This window comes from Varanus komodoensis, unplaced genomic scaffold, assembly GCF_004798865.1.
Source record: "Varanus komodoensis strain SLA01 unplaced genomic scaffold, ASM479886v1 scaffold1, whole genome shotgun sequence".
Classification (NCBI taxonomy): Eukaryota; Metazoa; Chordata; class Lepidosauria; order Squamata; family Varanidae; genus Varanus; species Varanus komodoensis.
The window spans coordinates 26,456,497-26,483,413 of record NW_025335268.1 but is presented as its reverse complement, the minus strand read 5'-3'; the positions used below and the strand labels follow the sequence as shown (position 1 = coordinate 26,483,413).

At 41.9% G+C, this 26,917-nt stretch overlaps 2 protein-coding genes across 6 annotated transcripts in view; one reads left to right on the top strand and one right to left on the bottom strand.

The window, feature by feature from the left end:
- Positions 1-24,090, bottom strand: part of PCNX2 (pecanex 2) — a 133,022-nt gene extending 108,932 nt beyond the window's left edge. Inside the window, exons 1-8 of one of the 4 annotated variants that reach the window (XM_044420281.1) lie at positions 23,807-24,090; positions 15,554-15,753; positions 14,062-14,179; positions 10,199-10,235; positions 7,948-9,234; positions 6,333-6,492; positions 6,011-6,156; positions 5,185-5,278 (exon numbers count right to left, since the gene is read on the bottom strand). In XM_044420281.1, the coding sequence (XP_044276216.1) occupies positions 5,185-5,278; positions 6,011-6,156; positions 6,333-6,492; positions 7,948-9,234; positions 10,199-10,235; positions 14,062-14,179; positions 15,554-15,753; positions 23,807-23,908 (2,144 nt within the window). In that variant the 5' untranslated portion in view covers positions 23,909-24,090. The remainder of the gene's footprint in view (positions 1-5,184; positions 5,279-6,010; positions 6,157-6,332; positions 6,493-7,947; positions 9,235-10,198; positions 10,236-14,061; positions 14,180-15,553; positions 15,754-23,806) is intronic. The other 3 variants (XM_044420255.1, XM_044420263.1, XM_044420274.1) reach the window with 3 other exon arrangements.
- Positions 24,091-24,181: 91 nt separating this feature from the next.
- MAP3K21 (mitogen-activated protein kinase kinase kinase 21) overlaps positions 24,182-26,917 on the top strand; it is a 48,924-nt gene continuing 46,188 nt past the window's right edge. For both annotated transcript variants that reach the window (XM_044420304.1, XM_044420295.1), the window contains exon 1: positions 24,182-25,867. In XM_044420304.1, the coding sequence (XP_044276239.1) occupies positions 25,066-25,867 (802 nt within the window). In that variant the 5' untranslated portion in view covers positions 24,182-25,065. The remainder of the gene's footprint in view (positions 25,868-26,917) is intronic.

Genomic DNA, 26,917 nt, shown 5'->3' with positions numbered 1-26,917 from the left:
AGCAAATGAGGAAAGTGCCTTGTTGTTCATAGCAATAATGAAATGCCATTTTAGGGTGGCGGGGGTGGGGGGGAGCTCTCATAGCTTACAGTCGAACTTTGAAAGGGACTCGCTCACAACTTTCACCAGTGGTGGAATCACCACCCAGTAATGCAGCAGTTCTGGCCAGAGCTACTGCTTCTTTAACCAATAGCTGCTTGTCTATCTTTAACACCGGTAAGAGGTACAGACATTAAGAAGGACATGCTTATCTCCTTGCCCTGAAGATCTTGCCTTTCTACAGATCATACTACCAGTAAAGATACATGGGAAGGCCAGGCTGGCCAGTTGGAAACCCAGTGCCAATGGTGAACAGAGGCAAAAAGGGTCTGGCCCAGTCATCTGAATACCAGGAAGCATCCTCAACATGGACTCCTTGTATGCAGAGTATTTCCCAATACAGAATAAACCTGGGTTGAGAAATTCTAGTGCCAAAACCTAGTGCCCTCTAGGAGGCTTGGATGCAGCCAGTACAACCAATGGCCAGAGATTACAGCATCTGTTGTCTAAAATATCTGCAGGGTATCAGGTTGGGGAAGGCCTGGAATAGTCCCTGCTGTCTCAGAGCCAAACATTCACACCATCACCCTTTACCTTTCTCTCAAACTTTGTCTCACACACAGCATGTAAATACAATCAATTGTAAGCTACAGAAAAGGTACTAAGGTTGTGATCTTGCATACAGTATATATTTCCTGAGAGGAAGCCCTGGTGAAATCAGTGAGACTCATTTGCAAGTAAACCTACACAGAGAATGCAAAAAGAATTTTAAAAATACTATAATAATACGAAGCACATATCTGGATGTTAATAAGTAGACTTGAATCCTAAGGTAGCATGCGTATTTTTGCTGTTGCTGTTCAAAATTGCTGCAACAGATTTGCAGAAGAAATCTGTCAAAAACCAGCTTCCATTCTGCATCAGTAATAAGGATCAGCAATCAACTGCTAGAGCTGAAGGATGTCCCTGTCATTTAAAATCACCCTGGTGACTGGGAAGGAGAGGAGAACCTGCTTTTTTGTTGCCATTGTATGCTAAAAACTGAAAAAAGAACGTCTGCTCCCGAGTCGGGGGGCGGGGGGGGGGAGCCTGAAGTGCATTTGTAGAGAGTTTGGAGAATATTGTGATGTTGAAAACTGTCAGATATAAATGCAATTGCCCAGGAGATCTCTAGTACTGCGAAAGTATTCCAAAAGATGACTTTGTATAGTATGAAGCAGTCCGCAGCTCGTTATTTATAGGAATGAATCTGAATTAAGTACATAGACGGACTAGACTGAAACTCTCCTCCACGCCTGAGGCCAGATATGCTTGTATCTTACAGTATTTAAGAACTCTCACTGGGAGGATGTTTTAAAATTAACCTTCCTCCTAGTCAGTAACAGAGATTCTCTCTCTTGGCTGCAATTAATTCTTTAAAGCCTGTAGGCTTTTATTCCTACTGGAAAGATGAATGTACCCTAAAAACAAACATGACAAATTAATCATGAGGCTTTCAATGAAATTCTTTCATTGAAAGAATTTCCAATAGCGGAGTGAGTTTTAGGTTATATTCAAAAGGCCTACTATCAGTCAAGGTGACACTGCACTACCCCATCTCCTTTTTGCGTGTTTGTGTGCAAAAAGTGAAAGAACAGAAAGTGTCCATGGTAAAGCATCATGCCTGATTACAGTATTCAGAGAGAGTCTAGTTCTGTTTGTCAGATGTTAGCCATCCCCAACATGCCCTGCATTGGATTTATTAGCTGCATCAGTCTGGGGAACCTAAGTGGCCCTCTAGTTGCTGTTGGAGTACAGTTCCCACCCTCGTACTAGAAACATCTGGCAAGCCACAGGTTCTCCAGTCTTAATCTAGTTAATGGATTCATTTCGTGCTCCACCAGACATTTGGAGTGCAACCATTATGTTCTGCTTACTCCCAACAGAACATATTGGTTGTGCTCCATTATACAGAGATACATTAGTAATGCAATAGAAATAATCCAGATTATAAAAGATAGAAGTATTTTATAAAAATATTATAAAAGATAAAAGATATAAAATGTGGTAAAAGTATACAGTAGCAAGTTTCTTTTGGTGGGATTTGATGACCACTGTTCAGGAGCACCTCTGTTAATAACCCATGCTATAAAATTATTTAAAATTTATCATGCAGGAAGAATACCTACCCCTCTCTTGGAAGCACATCTAAACATTCTGAGCGTCTAAGAAACCAAGAGCAATGCTGCCAGGAGGCCACTCTCTCTCTCCCTGGTCTGATCTCCTAGCAGGATCACTCAAAGCTAATTGGTCAAAGCTGAGACACCAGACTAAGAGGCAAGCGCTCTCTTCAGGAGCAATGGTCACATCAACAGAAGTTAATGCATCTGTCTAATGATAAACTTCCAAACAGTGGTTAGTGCACTGCAGGAGTCCTCCTCCAGATTGGCAGAGGATCTTTCTCAGACATCAGCTCTGAAGCTCAAACTAACTCTGGTTAGTATTGCACTGAGGAAGGAAATGGTAAGCCACTTCTGAATTTTCTCACCTTGAAAATCCTATGATGAAACAATGCAAAATGAAAGAAGAGACAGGAAGGCACTCAACTAGCTACTAGGGAAGAGCAAAAGACAACTACAAATAGTGCTGTTGCTAATGACATAATTAGATCAAAGCTGAAAGAAACTCTAGCGGCTGAAGTGCACAGTGGTGGAACAGAAGTCTCATGCTGCACAACACATAACTGGAAAGGTATGAATCAAGGCAAACTGGAAACCATTAAGCAAGATATGGAATACTGAAACATTGTGTTACTTGGTGTGAGTGAACTAAAGCAGACTGGAATGGGTTATTTTCAGTCAGATAAACATTAATTAAGTCTGGAAAAACATTTGAAACATGCTAGAGAAGAACTTTGCAAATACCCTGTTGGAAGAGAATTTTGCAAATCCTTTGGGACCTAGAGCAAATCAAGCCAGAACTTTCGCTGGAAGCAAAAATGACAACACTCAAGCTGTTGCACTTTGGCACATCATGAGAAGACAACCATGCTAGGAAAATCGAAGGCAGAAGAGGAAGCCCAAATATGAGATGGATCAATTCCATAAAGGAAGCCACAGCCTCAAGTTTATGAATGCTGAGCAGGGCTGTCAAAGACAAGACACTTTGGAAGAGATTAATTTATAGGGTTGCTGCAAGTCAGAGATGACTTAAAGCACACGTAACAGCAAGAATACCTACACTTTATACAGGAACCACGGTGAAACAAAAGGCATCAGATACGAATACAAAATCAGTAATTTGTAGACTACTGTTAAACAAGAATATGTCCCTCTGCCTTGTAACATATAGCAGTGAGCTAGACAATATCCCTCTTACATTCAGCTTATGACTCATATAATGATGTATACTGCACTGTTCTAAAAGTTCTAACCAAACTGTCTCCCTAATGTGCCAATTTCTTATCATTTCCATGGGGAAACGTCATACATTTCTGGCCAATGAAAGCAAAATTGCTACTATAGCTGCCTAACAAGGTGGCTCAGAAAAGTCCTAGTATTTCCTGTAGAATGGCTCTTCATTGCTTGTCACTTGAACCAGAGGTTTTGTTCATTGACCAAATGTGAATAAGGACAGAAGAGTGTAAGTTCACACTACATAGAAGGCAGTCTACAAGTTGTCCTGTTTCTCTTTTCAACTATAAGATCTACAAGCAATGGCTTGGATCCTACATTCTTTCCATGAACAGTTTATATTAACTTGAATATGGAACCAGAGTTTCCTACTTCCCCTACAGCCTCTTGTGCCCCAGCCAAATCTGGTCCTAGGTTTGCGGAAACATGGCAATAGTGTTGGATATGCCCAGGGGTGAAGAAAAAAGGGGGAGTTGAGAAAAATCCTGCTGGTGTGTGAATGAAAGAGCAAGTTGGGATCTAAGCCATGCTTTTCTTTAAAAACATTAACTTATCATCTGTGTCAGATGATGCCTTACTAGGAAGCCTGAAAACAAAGTCTTCCCTGGTTGTCTTGATACTATGGCAACCTAAGAAATGGGAAAGGAGGTGATCCGTATTTAGTTATATTTTCCCTTTCATAATTTGTAAAAAAATCGCAAAGCTGATTTCCAAGGTATGTCATACAGCATCTTGATTATGGCCTTGTTGAAACTACTGCAGTTTGTCCCAATAGTAAACTTATTAAAATACAAAATGAAAACTTCCCTCCCACCTCACATCCTTTAGAATTCTCGTTCTAAAGATTAAAATGTTGCATTTCATAATGACTATAATTCAGTAGGGACTGCAGGTGGTGCAGTGGTTTAAACTGCAGAGCTGCTGGGCTGATGGATCAAAAGGTCGACAGTTCAAATCCGCAGACCAAGTTAGCCCCCATGCTTTGACCCAGTTCCTGCCAACCTTGCAGTTCGAAAGCATACAAATGCAAGTAGATAAATAGGCACCACTTCAGTGGAAAGGTAACAGCATTCCATGCACCTTGGTGTTTAGTCATGCTGACCACATGACCACAGAAACTGTCTGTGGACAAGTGCTGGCTCCCTCAGCTAGGAAACGGAGATGAGCACCTCCCTCAAGAGTCAGACATGACTGGATTTTAATGTCATGGGGAAACCTTTACCTTTACCTTTTATAATTCAGTAGTAAAGTACACTTTGCATACAAAATTTGCAGGTTCAGTTCCTTGCACCCGATGGTATGTCTAGGAAAGAATCAAATCCCTGGAGAACATCAGCAAGGCAGTATATGCAATAATGAGCCAGATGGACCAATGATGGTCATTAGCATGGTTCAAGGAAGTTTTGCATGTTCTTTCTCTCTACAAAACAGTTACTGAAGTCTAATGGGATCAAGCAATGCAGTGTAATACTATGCAGCTATGTTTAGAAAGACAAAAGTCCAACAATTCCCAGCCCCCTCCAGCCAGCCATGAAGTGCTGGAACTTGTAGGACTGTCTGTCTGTTTAAACTTCCTTATTTATGCATATTTTAGCTCCTCCCACTACTACACTACCTCACAAACAAAATATATACATACATTAAAGCAAACCAGATTTTACACTTTCATTCATCGCCCCATATCGCCCAAATTAACAGCCCTTAATCATCTGAATAGAGTCAGGCTGGTATATTCCAGAAAGAGTTTACTTACTGAGCATTGGAAACCCAGTCATTGTTAGGTGCTGGATTTTGAGGATTTCCTTCTTTTTGACTGCCAGCCTTTAAGTAACAGGATCTAATGTCTCCTTAAAAAAAGTCACAGTCAGTTCAGAGAGATACTTAGTTGCTCAAGTACTCAATTTTAGGACTAAAAATTTCAGAACTGGAAGGGAACCCAACAGCTAGCCCTCTCATTAGAAATGAAATCCCCTTAAGGCAGATGACCTGCACACTTTCAGTTCCACTGGTGAAAAAAATTCTTTATTGTCAGAAGTCCAGTACCACAGCTTAAAAAAATAACAATTCCCTACTGCAAACAACTGTGTACTACTCATCTTCCTTCCCACATTTCAGTGGGATGGTGTAAATTGGTGACCTGCAACAGTAGAGGCTTGGACTCGATGGCCCTTCTGAGCCCTAACAACTCTCCTATTACATGATTCAATGATTTGTTTTCTATAAGCAAGAGGTGAAACACCAGAGATAGTTCCTGGTAGTTCAACTTGACCTATGCAATTCATCCCAGCTTTGACAGAATAGCCAGTGGAGTCACTGGATATAATTCACAGTGAATTCTGTAATCTACTCAACTTTATGGGTCAGGGAGTTGTGTGTGTGAAAGCAATGTGCCAGGGAATACACCAAACTGACCCACCAAAATTATGCATTCCCTACACATGCAAAAGTTTGGATCATGCCCATTTTTATATATTTAACCTAGAGTTAAATAAATATGGGAAAGTGGGTGTAAAACAATAAAGCAATATTTTTATTCACAGATATCCAACCTTCCCTCTAACTTCTGCACATGAGCTTACCATTTTCATCTATGAAGACATGCATTGCATCCACAGACATTTCTTCTTGGACAGAAGCCTCAGGGCCACTTATGACTTGCAAGACAGAACTATCTTGCTGTGAAGTTACCCGGTAAATGATCTGCCTTTGCCTGGTGGCCTGGTAGCTTGAAACACACACAAAAACATTTGGTAATGAATATGAAGACTTTGACCCTCCCCTACTACTTCTCAACAAAATAAAAAATGGAGATGAACTACAAATTTACGTTGATATTTCTCAGTGTAACCAAACAACATGTATCAGTACAGACACAGAAAAGGAGAAGGTATCTCTTCTTACTGTGCAGTGAACTTCACAGGCTCAGGCTTCATTGAATTAATCCCAGCTGAGACCTGACTTTGCATTTCTGATCTATCCTGCTTAGAAGAATATTTTTCTTTTTCAGAGGAGTTTTTTTCTGTTTCCAGAGGTCCTTCCTTTATCTCTGTTATACAGCCATCTGAAACATGAAGAAGGAAAGCACTGAAGAAGGAAAGCATTCTATACAAGTCACTAAGCACGTCTCATTTTACTTCTTTTTTCAGCAAAGCCTGAGCATTTTGATGGCACACTTCCACAACTGGTAAACAAAGTAATTTAAAATATATTTATGATTAGATAAGCTCATATAGCCCAGAAAACTTATACGGGTTAAGGACCAATGGCTCATATAAGTGCATTTTTTTGAAATTTGTTTAAATCGAGTTATTATGGTGGAAAGGCATGGCACAAATCAATCAATCACCATGTACTAAAATCATAATAAAGCTGATACATATGTTAAAGATAAAAGCATTAATAAAAGCTCAGGGAGTTCTTTAACGCCTAAGTGAAGAATACCTGCTAATGACCTAGTGTACGGTATGTGACTGTGTCATGCTACCACGGCAAGTACATGCTATGGCTCCTCATTCTGGGGATGGGAGCTAACCCAGGTTGATACACTACTGCTCTTATGCTGTCCTTGATTTTCAGAAAGCAAGGAGCACATTTTAATAATTAGGTCTGGATTGTCAGCTCTGAACCTTCCTGTATCAGTCTGACTTAGCAACAGTTATCCATTCCTCATTTACGTCATGTTTAGACTACTGAAATGTATTCTAGGTGGAGTACTCCCGAGTAGTGTCTGGAAGCTTCAGTTGGCTGCTAAACCAGTGCATGCTCATCACGGCCACATTACACTTCTCTTTAAATGCCTACAGCGGTTCATAATTCAGCACTGGTTTTAGCCTTGAAGGCCATGAACAACTTATAATCTGGCCACCTAAAGAACTGCCTACCTGCTAGAAACCTGTCTAGGAACTGCTAGGAACATGTCTAGGTATTAACTTCTGATAGAGAGGACCTTTTCAGTTAGCAGCAGAGGTCTGTTGGGAATGTGTTGAAGGACTTTCTCCTGCATTGCCCTAATATTACTGAATACACCCCTGGAAAAACCAGTTACCCATATTCTCTTGGGTTTCAGAAATGGTGTAAAGACTCCCTTTCACCCTTGTTAATTCAGCCTTTTAAAATATGATGTTTTCTTAGGATTTTGTTTCCTGCTGTGTTATGCTTTTATTGTTTTAAACTGCTGCATGCTACCTTGGAGGCTTTCTAGAACATATATAAATGTAAATAATAAATAATACTGCAGCAGAACAAAGGAGTATAATATTGTACTGCTCTGTGTTAAACCAAACAAAGATTTTTCCCCCATGAAACCCATTCATTTTAAAATAGTTTAGTACCTTGTTGTGACATGGTAACAGCATTCAGTATTTCAACGTTTTCCCATTAAAAAGCATGTTATATATTGGGTATTGCTAGTCATATGCTACTTAGGATTGAGTTGCAATTGCTCTTCATGTAGTTAACTGCTTCGAAATCCCTTATGTGCGCAGGAAGTTGATTATTTTGAAATCTTGAAGCATACCTCCAGCGAGCCCTTTATCTTTTGCAGTCTCTGGTTTCCCATCAGAAGTTGTTGCCTTAGAGCTATTGATGGATTCCAGCAGTGAGACAAATTCCAAGAAATTAGATTCACTGGGTGCCTGCCCTTCTTTAGCTTCCAGATCAGATTTAGAGGTCGGCAAAAGTTTTTCTTTATCACTGACTGTCTCTGTAGAATTCTTGCTTAAAAAAACATCTGTTCCACTATCAACACTGAGCACACGAGCATGTCTCTTCTCATGAGCCATTTTATATGAGGGCACACCCAAACTCTGTTGCCCTTCTTTTGAATGCAAAACTGTAACTTCTACATTCTCAGAAACATTTTCTAAACAAAGATTTGTTTCTTTGTGATTATTTGTTGGATTGTCACTATATTCTTTTGCAATATTTTCCTGTTCACCAGATTCATAGCCAGAGCACTGGTTGGATGATGCATCTACATTTAAATTCTCTGGTGTTCTTAAGCTCTCACTCACTTCTTGATAAACATGACCACCACTGTCATCAGACAATTCAAAAGTAATGACAGGGATTTGTTCATTGTTTTGTTTACTGTTTTGATCTGCTGTAGCAACACCAGACTCTGGATCTGAGCTGGATTTTTCAGCGCCCAAGACTTTCGTATGGCATGAGCTTTCTAAATCAATTGCTGAGTTCTGGGTACTGCTCATTGTGATAACTATTTTAATGGGTTCGCGTAGCGTGAGTGGGTCTCCAGGGAGAGAATTATCAACAAGAGCAACAGCTACTTCACCTTCTGAATCATCAAGGTGTAGCTTCATGTCATCACCATAAGAAGAACCCTCCACTGGCCCACTGGTTTCCTTGGCTGCCACAGTATTGCACTGTGGGCAGCTAGGAGTACTGCCATCTTGAGCCACTGCATCTGGCAGCTTCTCTCTCCTGAAACATTTGGGATTGCTTAAATGCTCTGAAATGATGAGTGAATTATCAGTGCCCCAAGGCTCAAAGGAAATGCCATTCTTTAAAATGTCACACTGAGACAAAGAAAGATTTGGTAATTTTTTAACAACAGCTTTATCAAACAGAGTATCCTCCACTCCACTGTGGCCGGAAGACTGTAACTTTTCTTCTTTTTCACTGGTTGTGTTACTGATAAATGTCTCCATAGCATTTGGCTTGGCCACTATTGCTGATGCAGTTGAATTTGACATAAGTGCCATGGAAGCGGAGAGAATATCTGCTTTGACACAGGGTGAGGTAGATGAAACTGGTGGGACAGGTTGGTCTTCCAAAACCATTACTCCTATTAAGGGACACAAAGGTAGGGTAAGGCCAAACATATGTGAAGTTCTGTTGCTATACGCATTCCAGAGAATCCCCCTTAAAATCAATGGGCCAGTTCACTATTCAGCATCTAAATTGCCTTTCTTTCAGTGTACTATAAACCTGATTACATGGCTTTTGACAGTATCCATTACTTTCCTATAAAGCAGAGAGGAAGAGTTAGATGGACTCTGACACCTGTCTGAATATAAATAGCAGTATTTATAAATATAAATTAATATAAATAGCAGTAAGTGTACAGAAAGGCTTCCGTGAAGCAGAGCTTCCGTCGCTTCTTCGAGCCTGTTATCTAGAGCCCACCAGACCTCAGATGGATGGAAGACTCTAACGTCAGAGCTCTCCATCATGTGGACTATACACTCACAGGATTGCGTGCTTTGGTCAAAGAAGTAAAGTAACAAATGGGTGCAATCCAAAGTACACCCACGGGAGATTTAAGCTGCAAATCAAAACATGCTTAATAGGGAGTAAGGCTGATTGAATATGGTAGCTCCTACTTCTGAGTAAATGGGTACAGAGAGCTGCGCTGTAAGCCCCATGGAGCTCAAGAGAAATTATGCTGAGGGTGGCTCTCCACAACTCCAAAAACAAAGCACGGAAGCATTTAGCCAATTATTTCTTTTGGGTGTCTACTATGATGAAAAAAAAAGAGATACAAAGGAAAATAACTCAAATTCCCTAAGGAAGACAGGAGACACAGAAGAAGAATGATTTTAATTGAGCTTGAAGGATAAAACTAATTAACCTAAGATGTCACTTTTCATGCAAATGATTGTTAACATTTTACTCAAACAAGCTCATGAGCTCTACTCGTATATAAAATTTAGAGTGACTGGTATTTTATAAATATACTCTAAATGCTTTAAGACATGCAGTTTCTTAAAGCAGTTCAGTAACTATAAGCTATGTTATCTGTCAGGTACCTTTCAGATCTTCAATAGTTTCTTGTGCTGGCAGCTCCTAAAACAAAGCACATGGATAATGTGGAAATCTTGGATAATGTGATTATTTTTAAAACAGTAGCCAAGTTTGCTCAGTGAAAGAACCACATATAGTAAATGTCTGAGCACTGCAAGATGTGAACAAATATTTATTTATTATGACTTTATGAAAGTCTATTCTTGCTTATCAGTGTATGATTTTTTTAATGAGAATGATAATACACATAGACACCTGGAACACTAACCTTCCCAAAAAATGAACCTGTAGAAACAAGAACTACTCAAAGCAAATGTCATATTAATACAAAATAGCATGGTTTTCTACTGTTGTCACAGACAGAATCCTGGCAATTATAGTTTATTGAGAAGTGCTGAGAATCCTTTCTTAGAATTCTAACTTTAAGACCATGTCCTACTAGGGACCTTTGAAGGAGCTGCAGAAGAGGCAAGCAGCAATAGAATAGCCCTCTTCAGGGACGGTCACACAGACAACACAAATTCTTTTTGGAGCTGCAAACAGTCCCCTCGCTCTCATTATTCAGGAAGGGAGTCAAGATACTCGTTTTGAAGTTGGCTTTTTAAAGTCAGCAGGAGCAGCGTGAGGCACCATTGGACAAGTTCACAAAGCCACCGACCCGACCCACTCTCTTCCTGAGTCTCAGAAAGAAAGCAGATTGGGACAACAGCCTTGCACAAGCTCACCCCACCTGCTCCTATGGATGAGCACAAAGGCATTTGGCGGTTCTACCTCCACCACTGCTACAGGCGGTAAATCTGGTGGTGCTATTGGAGGGGGCGGTGGCAGTAGTGGTCATTTGGGTAGCAGCGGCAGTGATGTTGCCTCAGTGTCTTTGGTGGCCACTGCCTCGGCTGTAGCATTACCCCCAGTGAAGAAGCTGAAGATGGAGCAGAAGACGGCTCATGGGAGGTTGTTACTTTCAGCCTCTCTTCCCTTCCCACCCAAAAACCCCATGCTCACTGCTGAAGTAAGAGCTTGCAGTCAGCCTGGATCTGCTCCATCTTCAGCTTCTTCACTAGGGGTAGAGCTGCAACTGAGACAGCGGATGCCAAGGATGCTGAAGAAATGCCACCACCACCAGAATGACCTCTGTCACTGCTTCCAATGGGACCTGCTGCCTGGAGCAGCAGTGGAGGAAGAACCACCAAAGCACCTTTGTGCTCATCACCAGGAGTGGGCAGGGCATGCTGCGTGAGCTTTCAAGGGTTGCCAGCCCAATCCACTCTCTTCCTGAGCCTCAGGAAGAGAGTGAATGGGACAGCAGCCTGAGGGGAGCTTGCTGCAATCATGGGGATCTGGACTGGGCAGGGGGAAATGGGAAGCTCCAAGTCCTCTGCAAACTGCAAAGGGCTCAGTTCAAAGAGCCACATACAGCTTGTGAGTCTTGGTTTAGCCATCCCTGCTATATGCTGTGTTTCACAGATCTATCAGTACAAAGTTGTTTGTTGTAAACTGTAGATGGATGGTCTATAAAAGCTTTAAACAAACAAATAAATAAATAAGTTGCCTGAGCACTCAGCCTACCATGAAAGACAAGATAGTGGCATTGCAACTGTTCTGGTCGTGTCATTTTTCATGAGCTAAAGTTTTGTTTCAGCTGTCAAGAGCTAGAATGCATTATTATTTATGTATTTGATGTATGTATGTCTTTTAAATTGCTTTAATTAAATACTTGAAAACAGTTAGCTAGAAAAGAACACTGCTAATGTTCTTTGAATTATGTCTGTACAATGACAAAGAACGTAACCTGCAAGCATAAGGAGTCAGCTTTCCATTGATGCCACTATTGGGATCAGTTACACGAAAGAATAGGATGCCGTACCAAAGGATACCCCTAACACTGGCTTCATGGATAATCCATTGCTTGCCCAGGCACTCTACAGTTGTCACAGGCATAAGCAGCCTCTGAATTTGTTTGTATTCACCCATCCTGATGGTTCTGAAGCACATACAGAGCAACTCGCACAAATCTCTGATTGTGACCGAGCAACAAGACCTAGATGCCCAAGAGGAGATGGCAGACTCAATCTTTTGTCACTCCCTGAAAGATTAGCACACTATTACAGTACAAACAATCCCCAGGTTTCAAATGAGTTCCATTCCTAAGAAAATGGAAATTTGTCTTTAATTTGTATGTAACTTGAAACACGTATAGTCAGCCCTCCACATATTCATAGGGTTAGGCATGCTGGACCCCCATGAAAGTGGAAAAACTGAATAACTCTAGCCCCATTCCCAATTCATCATCAAGAACATGCCAGAAAGATTTCCTTCTTCAGGTGGGCAGAGCAGGAAGGCCTGATTTGGAGGCTTCCCTCGCTATCCATTTATTTATTTATTTATTTAAAGTTTTTATATGCCGTCCCCATTGCTACATAGCCTCGGGATGCTTTACTCCTTCTGTCTCTATGGTGATGCTTGGATGGCCCTCCCTTGCTCCCATTTGCTTCTTCTCTCTCTCTCTCTGGTGTTGACAATTTTCTCCAGTAGGCCTTTAACTGAAATTTGCAAATTAATAGGCTTTATCGCAGCTCATTCATAAGTACGCGTTGTTTGTAACTTGGACATTCATAACCCTGGGACCAGGGCCATCTTGACAGCATTATGGGCCCCGGGCAAAGCAGTGTACTGGGGCCCCTATGACAACTACAACTACTGTTAATTTTGGAAGTTTTCCAATTTTCCAAGGGTTAACATACACAGATTAGTATGGGGCCCACGGACAAGTGCCCATCAGGCCCATGCGTTATGACAGCCCTGCCAGGGACTGCCTGTATTTAGCACCAATCTGGAAGACAGTCCGGGTACCTCAATTGGTTCAGAATAGAGCTGCCAAGATCTTAACAGGGACCAGCCTGTTTTCACATATAACGGCAGTCCTCTACTGGTTACACTGGCTATCAATTGAATTCTGGACTCAATTTAAGGTGCTGGTTATGGCCTATAAAGCCCTAAATGGCTTGGGTTCAGAATACCTGAAGGAGCACCTTCTTCCCTATGTGCCTCCCGCCCTTGAGATCAGAGGTTGAGGTTCTGCTCCAGGAGCCCTCCTTGAAGGAGATTAAGAGGGAGTGTACCCAGAGGAGGACCTTCTCTGTGGTGGCGCCCTGCCTATGGAATACGCTCCCCAGAATGGTTCGCCTGGTGCCAACTTTATATTCTTTTCAGTATCAGACAAACCCCTTTGTATCTTCCCACTATTTTAATGTTTAATTGATATTAACTGGGGTTTTAGTATATTAATGGTCGGATGCTTGGGGGTGGGGTTTGTTATATTCTACTCATTTATTGTAAGCCATCCCAAGACATCTGTAGAGGATGGGATAGAAAAGCGCTTAATAAATAAATAATATTTTTGGACAAAGGGCTAAATCGAAGATACAATGTTATTTAAATCTCCCTGTTGCTTTGAAAAATAATCATTTCACAGTTTCTCTTTTTTTCCCATCTATAGTAATGGCCAGAACAAGATACTATTAGGACTATATTGGTGTCAGCAAAAGAAGCACACCTACTTCTCATATTCATGTGTATAGTAACAAAATGTATGACATGTCTTTAAAGTGCAGTTAACGACAGGCAGAACATCTTTGCTATGACATTGAAGTCCTCCAAATTTCCCTGCACCTGCTCCACTTCATTGTTTGCAAGGGCCAGTGAAATCCAGAATCCACTGACCCCACTTCATATCCTACTTAAAGGAGAAAATGGAGCACTATTATTTTTAGAATAAAATGCATGGTACAACTGTAGTTTTGATATAATCTAATGGCAAGTAAAGAGGGAACAGTGTGGGGAAAGCTTTACAGAAGAAAGGATTACTAACCAGTACACCTGAAGAATGATGAGACAGAATAGCCTGCACTTTTGCACTGCTATGGATGGTTGGTGTTGAACCATTATGCTTGCTCTCTTCAACTGCACCACTGTCCCCTATATTATTGCTATTCAAAATAATAAAGAACAAAATAGTCAGTCATTGCTATTTCTTACAAGAAGGTAAGGGAGAAACTAATTCTCAAAAGTGTCTAAGTTTCTTAAAATCTGACATATTTCAGATATTTAATTTTTATTTCTTCATTCTGAAAGAGTAGACTTCTAGACTCTAGGTTTGCAAGACTAATTTCATCTATTTTTACTAAAACCCCAAATTAGAGCCAGGTGCAATTAGTGAGGAGGCAGGGCACTCAATTACCCAATGTACCCCATGAGCCATAAACTGTATATACAGATCTACAACTCAGTTACTATAAACCAGGAAATCTAACACGAAAGTCTCAAATTGGTCAGTAGAGGTTCACGAAGACAACAAATGAACACTCAATTTCACAGGTAAGAAAAACTAAAGCTACATTATAAGTGATTACCATAAGACTGGATTGGGCAGAATCAAATGGTTTTTTACTTTAAATTTAGTCTTGTTGTCTATCGTTAAAACTTCTGGGAAGGAAAAAAACCCCTCAGCAATTCACTTCAAATGACCTAGAGATCTACCAGTTGATTCTGATCTACGTTTTGTCTGCTTTTATCTCTAAGTCACTCCTGGAGTCATTCCTTACAATGTTTGTTTATTTGTTTGTTTGTTTAGACAGCTTATATGCTGCCCCCATCGCATAAGCCTCGGACCCATGGACAACATTCCTCTAGGCCTTCCTGTCTTCCACCATCCCCCAGAGTCCACTTAAGCTCACGCCGACTGCTTCAGTGACTCCATCTAGCCACCTCATTCCCTGCCATCCCCTTCTTCTTTTGCCATCTATTGTTCCCAGCATTAGGCTCTTCTCCATGGAGTCCTTCCTTCTCATTAGGTGGCCCAAAGTATTTGAGTTTCATCTTCAGTATCTGGCCTTCTAAAGAGTAGTCAGGGTTGATCTCCTCTAGGATCCTTACAATGACCTAGAGCTAAAAGGACTATCCTCAGAAGGAAAATAACATTTCTGAAAATTGTGATGCTTTTACAAAACTCAAACAGTTTTGAGATCTGTTTTCCCCGCATTAACTCTTGTACACTGTGCATTCTCTCTTTGCTTCTTATTTTTTTACCATGACTATCCTGTTCCTGATCTAAATATACATGTCACATAGTCCTGATAGAAATCTGGTATTAATGCCAATTAGTTGTTCTGCAGGGAATAATCTAGTTTCCTCAAATAGCTGTTCACAATTATCAACAATTTTCTGAAAGAGAACTATATTTGGAGCATGCATTTCCTCTCATGATTTTTCATGATATACATGCAGAAGCCTGCTAATTGTCTGGCTCCTAACTAGACTGAATGGAATCAGAAATGATACAATACTGCATGAAGAAAACTTACCTAAGATGTATATGTCGAATTGCATTATCTCTTTTGCCATCTTTATTGTGCTTTCCTTCCCTCCAAGTGACTTTTTGTTGAATCACTTCTCCTTTGTCAAACATAAGATGCAGGCGGTAACTAACCACCTTGATTATTGTGAAAATCAAAGTAACAGAAATACAGTAGACGAAAGCTGTGATGGTGCTGGGTGGGAATGCCTAAACATTAAGAATGAGAAGTTAATGTAATTTATCTATTTATTTACCATTAAAACTCATCTATTTATAGTGTGACAATTTATAATATAACAAGATGGATGCTAATTATTAATCCTAATATGTTCTCCCGATAACTATAACTCTATTTGGGCTGATAACTAAATTATTATAACACTAGAATTTACCTAGTGTCTTTCTGCAGTGCTCATAATGCATTGCCTCAGAAATTCTTCCAACAACCCTTTAAGTATGGTAGCATTATTTAATTATTCTCATATTATGTGGTGGGAGGTACTTTAACTGAGAAACAGTAGTTTGCCTACTCAGTGATTATGTTATGGGATGTGGTACAGAGGTTCCTTAACTCAGCATCTTAACCACTACCAAACTTACCAAACTAGCTCTTATTATTGTAATTTTGTTTGCTTAAGAAAGTATAAAGCTATGTAGTATAACATTTGCTTCACTTGTATTTAGTAAACTATGAAAAGTATGTATATGTGAAACCTCTCTCTTGTTCTTTGATCTTGTGAGATTTGCAAGAATTGTAGATACTATGGCTAGAACCCAAAGAGTTTCCTGGCCTCTTACACAGCTCACTGTATTTCTGTTAATCATCACAGGACCTAAAAAGAAAAGATGTGCTTGGGATGTTAGCTGGTGGAAAAACAACACATACTGGAAATATTCTCATATAAAATTTAACAGAAACCGCATTAAAATTCTAAGAGTCCTATTATTTGGAAGAGGCTGTGGGATAGCAAATCCTGATAGTTTTATGAGAAGGCAATTTCTTGTCCCTGCTCTCAAGAATTCCTTCCTCTCATCCTGTCACTAAAATGTCACCTCTTAGCTGCTTCCCCCCCGTCCATGGGCCACGGCGTTTTGCCATGCCCTGCTCTTAGAAGGCCACCTATCTCTACACCAGTCCTGGGCCTAGAGCTGTCTGCTCCCCCAGAATGAGAGGCCTACAACTGACCCCCTCGCCCTCCCGCCTCAGCTCAGCGCCCTCCCGTGCAGCCGCTCTCCCGGCAGGGCGGCCGCGCTTCTGTCTCACCAGGTGCAGCGCCATGGGCAGCAGCAGCAAGAACAGCCACAGATAGAGATGGCAGCTGTTGATGAACTTGCTCTGCTCCGGGTCGTGGTACCATCCTCCGGTCAACGCCGCCCATACTCCCTGCCGGAGTAGCTGCACGGCTTGGGAGACCATCGCACCCTCGTCACTCTCCCCAGCGTTGCTTGCGGCGGCGGCGGAGGCGGCTGAGATGCTTCCCCGAGCCGGGCGCCAAGGGGTCCTCCATGCCGGATGCTAGAAGGATTTTCCCATCATGCTTTGGAGCGCTCCTGCGGCCGCCAGATGAAGAGCGAAGGGAGGCGCCCTCCTCGGCGCCGCCCACAGAGCCTCTCTCGACGGCCCTGGCGGCACGCCCGAGAGGCGCGGGGTGCGCTCTCCTCCGTCCCAGCTAGATCATTTGGATGCTGGACATTAGGATTGGTCGCTGGGGTGGGGGCTTTCGATTACCCAGTGTATACACATTCTCTTCTCCCTACACGTTTATATACTTTGCAATTGCATCCACTTTGCTGCCAAAACAATAAAACGGCAAACTCCGACCACTTTATCTCGCGCTCTCTCTCTTTCTCTCATATGTACTCCAATCACATATGGTTAAGAAATTTAAATTCAATTAAATCATAGCCCTGGAAGATTAAAATGGTTTTGGTTTTGCTGCCCTAACGCTAAATACCACTACTTGGGAACAACCACCATGTTGTTGAAGAAAGGGATGATAGGTTTTTGCAGGAAAAAGTGAAATTATAAAGTGAGCATTTGTGTTTATGCACATGACCAAGCAGCTGCCCCACAAGTTGTTGGGGAATAGGACCAGGGGTGTGTTCTTGCATTCATGTCTCAGAGGCAGCCCTGTGTGAACACAATGCCAGACTAGATGAATTATGGTTTGATTCAGCCTGACGTCTCTTATATTCCCCAAGTATGGCGCTGATGTGTGGTAATGGTCAATGTCTTGAAATGTGACTGAAGAGGCATGGGGTCTATAAAAAATGTGTGATTTTTGGACAAACCTAACCTGCCTCACAGGGGTGTTGTGAAGAAGAGGAAGACCCCATAAGCCACTTTGAGTTTCCTGGAAGAAGAATAAAGATGGGGTATAAATGTAAATGTAACAGTAGTTTCTAAAAATAAGGAAGCAAGGGTGCTGCCAAGCATATCTGTTCTGCAAGGGTCTGTTTGCCACTGACCACATCAACTGCCTCTTTCTGGACATTATGCCCATGGGTGGGAGGGGAGCAGACTGCACGTTCAAGACTTCAGCCACAAGGTTGCATCATAGCTTTTATTTGCACTCTGTGAACCAGCCCAGTGTCTCAAGATGGCTTCCCTACTTTTAAATATCTGTCTCTAATCCATTAATCTGGCATAGAAACCACATTCTTATCCCTCTAGCATTTCCTTCCCAGCTAGTTTCCAAGCTGAGGGCTGGTCCAAGAATTTTGCTGCCTAAAGTGAATCAGCAAAAGATGGCCTTTCCTCGCAAATTATGGTGCACAGTACCCAAGGCTAGTCGGTTGATTTTAGCACCTTAAGTGCCTTTTTTGCTTTCTGGGATTAAAATTGCAACAATAACAAAAGGAACAACTAAAATTTGCTTTCCTTTCCTGGCACTTCCAACCAGTTGCCTATGGCAGTCGCTTCCCTCTGCCTAGAGCCAGTCATGAGCTCTCCAGTTCCAGCTTGATGATTCAGTTGTTTTTCCCCAATGTAGATTTAGAGTCCATGCTTACCTTACTAAACATGAGCACTACTTAGAATGGCAGTCTGCCTTTGTATTAAGACTCTATAATTATATGCATATTAAGTGTCTCATTATTGCACTAAACACTGTACTACAAATAAGTCACTTCCGAAGCTTACATACCTGTGCATATGCAGGTATGCTGGTATGTTGTATGGAGGTAGAATTGTAAAGTTCGGCTGAGCTTCCTTTTTGTACTTTAATATTTATCCACTAGGTGGAGAGATGGGAGAACATTTGTGTACTATAATAGATAGGGGAAATGCTGATTTATTACTTGTCCATTTTATATTTCAATACACAACTTTTAGTACTGCTGCTGATACTAATACTTTAAGGGCACAATCCTATGTATGTTAGAGAAAAAGAGTAAAAAAGCTCTACAACTCTCAGCGTTGCCCATCCAGCTATACTAGCTGACTAGGGAATGTTGGCAGTTGTGGGTTTTTTCTGTTTGTACATGCATAGGATTGCATCCTAGAAGACCAGCAATGTCACTCATTTGCTTGTGTAGCATTTAATTTTTAAACCTTAATTACAGTTTTATCAAGACATCCTCTTGCCTCTTCTAATTAACTTTTCATCTTTGCAATACTTCATTTCCTTCATCCTGTCATCATTGTAAACCTTCCCCTGTTCTCTTTCCATATGGGCCTCAGTATTTTTCCAAGCCCTACAGCTCTGAAACAGCTAAGATTACCTCCACCCTAGGCATGGGATGGCAAGGCTGTGTGCTCCATCCCCAGAGAAGAAGCTGGGAGCTGTACACTTTTGCCTTTCCTTCATCTTCCTTCAGTTCTCCAATATACTTGCCAATGAGTCAGTCCATAGCTTCCTTATTGCCCCAGATTTAGTGAGGGGAAATAACCAAATTTATAGGCAATTTACCCAGCTCTTCAGCTTCACCAAAGTCTCCCAGAATGTCTTACAAAGAACACTAATATGATGGCCCATGCTCCCTAAGCCAGGGGTAGGCAACCTTTTGGGACTGGCAGCACATCTGAGAAATTGTCCTAGTCAGCACCACAACATGGTTGCCATGGGAGGCATGGCAGAGGACAAATAATTTCTCTAAAGGACTGGCAACAAGACTGCAAGCCAACATGCTAAACAGCTCATTTGAAACAAGTTTTCTGCACCAACAGAAATCTTTTCCACAGCGTTCCCAGCTGTTGCTAAGACCATGTTAATTTAGTAAAAACAAGTATGGGGGGAGTAAAGTACCTTGGTGGGTACCAAGAAATGTATATAGTGTTGGTGCCTATGAACAGCACACTGCTTACTGCTAGTCTACAACATGGTATATTACAGTATGTACTTCATATAGCATTGTAAATACAGAAGAGAATATAGCAAAAGATAAGCTTCAGCATTCATAGAGTTTTGCTTGAGAACTTACAAGATTCAAACTAACCATTTCCCAGGAATTCATCTAAAATATTTATAACTTGAACTCATCTTTTGACCAGTCTTCATTGCTTTAGCTAATTCTTCAGTTATGAAAAAAAAAGGATGCGTTTATCATGAAATGTAAGCACAGCTTACCTTTTAATTAACCAAGATGAAAAGGAGAAAGGGGGAATGATGGCCAGCACATGAGAAAACCTGCACACATAATGTGAGCCTATTAATAATATGTGCCTGTAGCTTAGCAGTAGAAGACTAAGGTTTATATCCAGTCAGCCCTACTTAGAAATGAACAGGCTTGAAGTGAGACTAACACTGGATACAACCCCTGTGATATCAAGTGATCACTTCCAAATGGCTAAGCTTGTGGACACCAAAAAACCATATCCACAAGTGAAGAAAGGGCAGTCATGGCCTAGATGAAAGAAAGGTAACCAGGGTCTGTACAATAGTTTGTGTGAATTATTTAAGTGATTTTATCTTAATCTTCAGCCAAAAAGTGCCCCACAAGTAGTATACATGAAATCAATAATAAGATAGTCACAACCTTATACACCATTAAACAATGTGGACAGAGCACAAGAAAAGTGTGAACAAGGACATCAATTCTTATGGTTACAGAGCCAACAGAAATCAACTTCAACAGAGCTGCATCAGGGAGAGGAGCACCAAGCCCACATCAACAGTGAAGAAGTAGAACCTGCAGTTCCATCTCTTTCCCTACCATAGCCAGATGGAATGGCTACCACTATAAATTCAGTTGCAGGAGAGAAGGCAAATTTACTAGGGCCAAGGAGCAATAACAGTGATACTGTTTTGCTTGACATTGTCCATCACTGAAAAAGATACATTAGATTTTAATATGGGCTTGTAAATATATATTATATGGCCCGAATACAAATTCCTAGGCATATAACTATGAACATAATTGGACATGATTTCATCTTGAAGTAGAGACAACTGAAGTTTGAGTTGCAGGTTTAATTCATCCTCCTCAAATACTCATTCAGTTCTATCCTGTTCCTTATTAGCATTACTTTGGAAGGCAGCCTGGATAAGGCTTTTCTGTAAGATGCAACTGAAACAAGACACCTCAAGATAATAATGGCACAATGAATGATTGTACCTGACAACATTTTTATTTTCTCTGTGGCTGGCAAGATTTCCTGCCAACATACTCCCCCTGTGAATCTCTCCAAGTGTAAGGAGCTCCAGTGACAAAGAGTTAGGCAACCCTGCAAGAAGGTAGGTGCTATTTATTGATCTACATATTTATGTAACTCCTGGTAATGATTAAAAACTCATAGATTATCTGTTGCAATCAAAACAAGGGCACAGCAAAGGAGGTAAAATTTCACAGAGGAAACCCTTTACAAATTTATAGTTGGAAGTCAAATTTGTCAAACTCACAAACTTAAAATCAAGTTTACATTAAAAATCAGCAGACTCAGATGGTATCCTTCCTAGAGTTCTTAAAAAACTCAGATATGAAATTGCTGACTTTCTTACAAAAATATGTATGTATGTATGTATGTATGTATGTATGTATTTAGACAGCTTATATGCCGCCCCCTTTGCATAAGCCTGGGGGCGGCTTACAATCATTAAAATCCCACATATAAATACAGAAAATACATAGATGTAAAATATGTAACATGTCCCTAAGACCAACCTCTGTAACAGGGAAATAGAGAATAGACAGTGTAATATCAATTGTTAAAAAGGGGGTCCAGGGGGATTCAGGAATTTACAGGCTAGATTAACTTTTGTTCAAGGTAAATTGGTTGAAAGTGTTATAAAACACAGGCTCCATGAGAATATACAGAGAAAAGCATTGCTGAAAAGAATCAAGACAGCTGTTTGATAAAGGAAAGTCCTACCTCACTAAACTGTTAAAAGTTCTTTGGGAGTATCATTGGACCTGTAGACAGGAGCAATTCGGTAGAAATTGTTTATCTAGATTTCCAAAAGGCCTTCGACAAAGTCCCTCATCAAAGACTCCTGAACAAACTTACCAGACATGGAATTAAAGGAGAGATCCTCTTATGGATCAATAATTCATAAAAGAAAAGGAAGCAGAAAGTGGGAATCACAGGACATAGAATAGTAGAGTTGGATCTCCTGCTCAGTGCAGGACTCCAAGTTAAGCCATCCCTCTCAGATGCGTGCCCAGGTGCTTCTTGAATGTCTCTAGTGTGGAAAAGCCTACAAGGTCCCTAGATAATTGGTTCCATTTTCATAATTTCTCCCAATGAAGGGATGTAAACTGAAGGGTTCCACAAGGTTTTGTATTAGACTCAATGCTTTTCAACCTATTCATGAAAGACCTGGAATTAGGAATGTGCAGTGGTAACACTAAGCTATTTAGGGTGGTTAAAACTTAAAGAGGTTGTGAGGAGCTCAGAAAGGATCTAAGCTGGAAGAATGGGCATCCAAATGGCAAATGTGGTTCATTGTAAGCAAGTTTAAAGTAATGTGAATTATGGCAGAAGGTCCCAACTTCAAGTATAAGTCAATATGAGCTAGCAGTGACTGGCCAAGAAAGGTAGTTTAGGGATGTGGTCCACAGCTCAATTAAAATGTCACTTCAATGCATGACTGCTGTGAAAAAGCAAACTCTGTGTTTGACAGTAAAGGAATTGAAAATAAAACCGCCAATATCATATTTCCTTTCTACAAATCTATGGTATGACTGCACTTGGAATAGTATATGAATTTCTGATCGATGCATCTAAGAAAAGGAATTGTAGATTTGGAAAAACTGCAGAGAAGGGCAACTAGAATAACTGAAGTGTTGAAGCAACTTCCCCTGTCAAGAAGTTACAAAAATTGAGATTATTTCACTTAAAAGAAAGCTGAGTAAGGGGAGCCATCAGACGTGCTGAAAAACTAAACATGGTGTGGATAAAGCAGAGAGGAGACAGTATTCTCCTTTTCCCATAATACGAGAACCTTTGGGCCACCCCTTGAAGCTGATTGGTGGGAATCCTCACCCTAAGTACTTCGTCACACAGTACGTACTTAAAATCCAGTTTCACAAGATGCAGTGATGGCCACCCATTTGGATGTGTTTCAAAGGGGACTGGACAAATTCATGGAGGAGGAGGCTATCAATGGCTATTAGTTATGATGTCTATATACTACCACTGGTACCAGAAGTAGTATGCTTATATACACCAGCTGCTGGGTAACTTGTTGTGGGAGGTGTTGCAGCCTCATATCCTGCTTGTGGGTTTCCTGTGGGCAGCTGGTTTGGCACTGTGTGAACAAAATGCTGCACTAGATGGACTACTGGTCTGATCCAGCATAGCTTTTCTTGTTCTAATGTGGACTTCCAGGTACAAACTGTCCAACAGGGAAGCTGCTAATATGTCCATTTCTGTATGGAAACAGGACATACTATAGTTCCATGGCTCCCTCTAGTTATCAGCCCACAGAAACACATTTATTTGAACCATGCCCCACCTTTCCACCAAGAATATAGCTCTCAAGGCAGCTAAAAATGCTTTGAGGGCAAAGAGACCTCATTGGCCAATATGCTTTTTAAGCTACTTCTAAATCTTGCCAACACAGTACTAGCCTGAAATACAAAGAGGCTGTCTTGCAACCAATTTTTGTTTGTTTGTTTCAGTGAGAGCCACTCTCACAATCCTGTGCACCTTTACCGGGAATCAAATCCCACTGTGTTTTGCATTTATTCCCAGGGGAATGTACGTGGGATTGCAGCCAAGTAAACCGGGTAGGGTTACACCGGATCAGCACATTCTTCTGCACAGTTGCCGAAATCAGTCCCACTGAGTTCAATGAGGCAATAAAAAAAGCACACACACTTTTATTCCGGTCCCAGTCTTGCAGTATGATCCATGACACTTAATTACCAGATCTCCCATCTCGTTCTCCTGTGCGCGAGAGTCGGCGTCTGGCGATCCCATTCATTCAAGCAAACCCTTCCGGAATTTCCCTCGAAAGAAGCGCTCAGCGAGCGTGGAGAGTGATCTCGCTGCGCCTTGCAGCGAGCGACCTCAACTCCTCTGGCGACAGACACCTCGCCCAGGGTTGCAGTTCATCGCCCGCGGCGACTGGGGCGGGCGGTGGCGACGTGCCCTCCGCCAGAGATACCTGAGTCGCTTCACTCTTTGACCCGCACCCAGAGCCTGGCCTCCGCGTCACGTGCCTTCGGGCGGCCAATCCGCGCCAACCAGGAGTTTTTCGGGAGCTGCTCTCGGCGGCAGACGAGTTGCGAGGGCTGATTCTTCCCCGGCCGCGGTTGCGGCGTCAGCGGAGGTGAGGCCGTCTTGGATTGCCAGCCGGTCTCCGTTTCCCACCGCCGCCTCCACCACCACCGCCGTCAGAAGTCGGGCGCTTTACCTGTTGCTGCTGCTGGCGTCGCTCCCTTCTTGCCTGCCCTTCCCTTCCCTTCCCTGTTCTCTTTAGTCACCCGCTGAGTCGCTGCTTCCTCTTCCTCACCTGGGCCCCGCCGCCCCTTCGGACCTCGGCGCGCTCAACGTCTTGCACCTCCAGGCTACTTCAGCTTCTGTCCCGTTTTCCTCTCGCCGCCTTACCCGCTTCCCTCTCTCCTTCTGGCTCCCGATACACCCGGCTTGCATTTTTCGTCTTCCCAGTGTTCTGCTCTTTCTCAGGCCTTTCTGACTCCGGATCTTTCTGCTTCCTTCCCTCGTTCCCTAAAACCCATGCCTGTAGTGCCTAGTCCTTTCTTCCACTTGATTCCATTATCCCATGACTTTTCCACCTTCTCCTTTGTCTGTGGCCGGCCCCCCAGTTCTTTGGCTTCTGCCTTAAGACCCCAGCCATTTTACTCCCTCTCTGTGGAGTCAGCCTTGGGGACCTCGCTTCAATCCCCTCTATAACTCCTTATGCACCCCACTCACCACCTGCAGTCTCCATTTTTCTGCCCTAGCCCACTTAATGCCTCTACTCCTTTCTTCATCTCCATATGCTTTGTTTCACTTCCTGTCCCACCCTCCTTATGCCAAGTTGAAACAGTGAAGGGTGGGCTTCTTCAGAGGCTTGCCTTATAACTCTCAATGTTGAACCTGAAATCGATGTGGTTACCACCACCACCTTGACCATGGCTTTGCTGGGCCCTGAGGGATCTGCCGAAGGAACTTTGGGAATCGGTGGCACCTCCAGCCCACTCTGGACTGTGCTGTATGACTATGAAGCCACCGGGGAAGATGAGCTGAGTTTGCGGCGAGGGGAAATGGTTGAAGTTCTCTCTAAAGATGCAGCAGTCTCCGGAGATGATGGCTGGTGGGCAGGCAAAATCCACCACCGCCTTGGTATATTTCCAGCCAACTATGTGACTTACCAGCCAGGATGTTATCAACATCCCCAGCTAGGGTTCTTGGAGAAGCCAGGGCATAAAGCCCAAAACCTAGCTGTGAGTGATGGGCATCCATGTGGTGGTGACCGCATGGGTTCTTTAGTGGAAATTGACTTCCAGCATCTGGAATTACAAGAGATCATTGGGGTTGGTGGCTTTGGTAAAGTTTACAGAGCTATATGGAAGGGCCAAGAAGTAGCAGTGAAAGCAGCCCGGCAGGACCCAGATGAGGACATCATGGCCACTGCAGAGAGTGTGAGGCAGGAAGCAAAATTGTTCTCTATGTTGAAGCATCCCAATATCATTGAACTTCATGGTGTAAGTTTGCAGGAGCCAAACCTCTGCCTGGTCATGGAGTTTGCCAGAGGAGGACCCCTCAATAGAGCATTGTCAGGTGCTTCACCCACAAGCAGTGGCAGCCACTGGGGCCATCGCATACCTCCTCATATACTGATCAACTGGGCAGTACAGATAGCTCGTGGAATGCTTTACTTACATGAAGAAGCCATAGTTCCCATCCTTCACAGAGACCTCAAGTCAAGCAACAGTAAGTATTTTGCATAATTGTTAACAAAATAAGGCAAGTTTTCTTTTCCATGTTATAACAGTGAACAGTACTGTGAGGAATTGTATTTTTAAACATTGTGGTGGTTTATGGTAATTAAAATAGTTTCCTATAAAGCCTGGATTTGGCATTTCACAATGAAGCACTTAACTTATTATGGCTAGTTGGATAAAAGGGACAAGTGTCAACAGCATTGCTAGCACTCAACACTGGCTATGGAATTTGGGGTTTAAAGTCTGTACCTTTTCCTTTTGCCATTCAGAATCTGCCTTTCAGTCATCTTATGTTTCAAGATAATCCAGTTTGGCTACATGAAGTTTCTTTTCTGTTGGTGCGACAACACATATGCATCCATAATCATTTCAATGCTTAGCTGTGTTTCCATTCTTAGAAAACCTGAGCAGCCTTCCCATGGTGGTTCTTTGAAGAAGGAGGTCTGGATTAAATTCATCTATTGAATCTTTGGCTTCTGATATAGGAGTTATTAAAACTGCAAAATCCCTTTTAGGTGTAAGGAGTTAGATTTAGACTACGCAACTATTGTCTATACTTTGCCTTGACTTGTACACGTTGGCCATGTGAAGTGGAAATGCTACCTGAATCTAGCGACTGATATTTCTCGTTCCAACTTGTTAAATTGGGAGGAAGCAGTCATATTTTACCAACTCAGTCTTGGATGAATTTTAAAGAAGTTCATTCTTGTTTCCAGTGTGAGTGTTCCATAATCTATTTTTTAATGTAGAAAAACTTCTGGTTTACCTGTCCTTTTGTACTATGTTTAATGAGTGTAGTGAGGGTTAGGGTAATTGGAATGGCTCACAGTGCCAACCACATTTTAGATGTTCTTTATGGAAAAGCCCTCTCCCACAAAATCTTGGTTGAAGAAGAAACAAAATAAGCTTATTCTTCATTAACGTTTTGTAGGAGTGACCCCTATTAGAATGAATTTGGGATGGCTTAAAAACTGACCTCAAAGACAGTGAGGGAAACTTTCATGTGTTCCCCAGGCCCATCTGAAAGCTCAATCAGTTT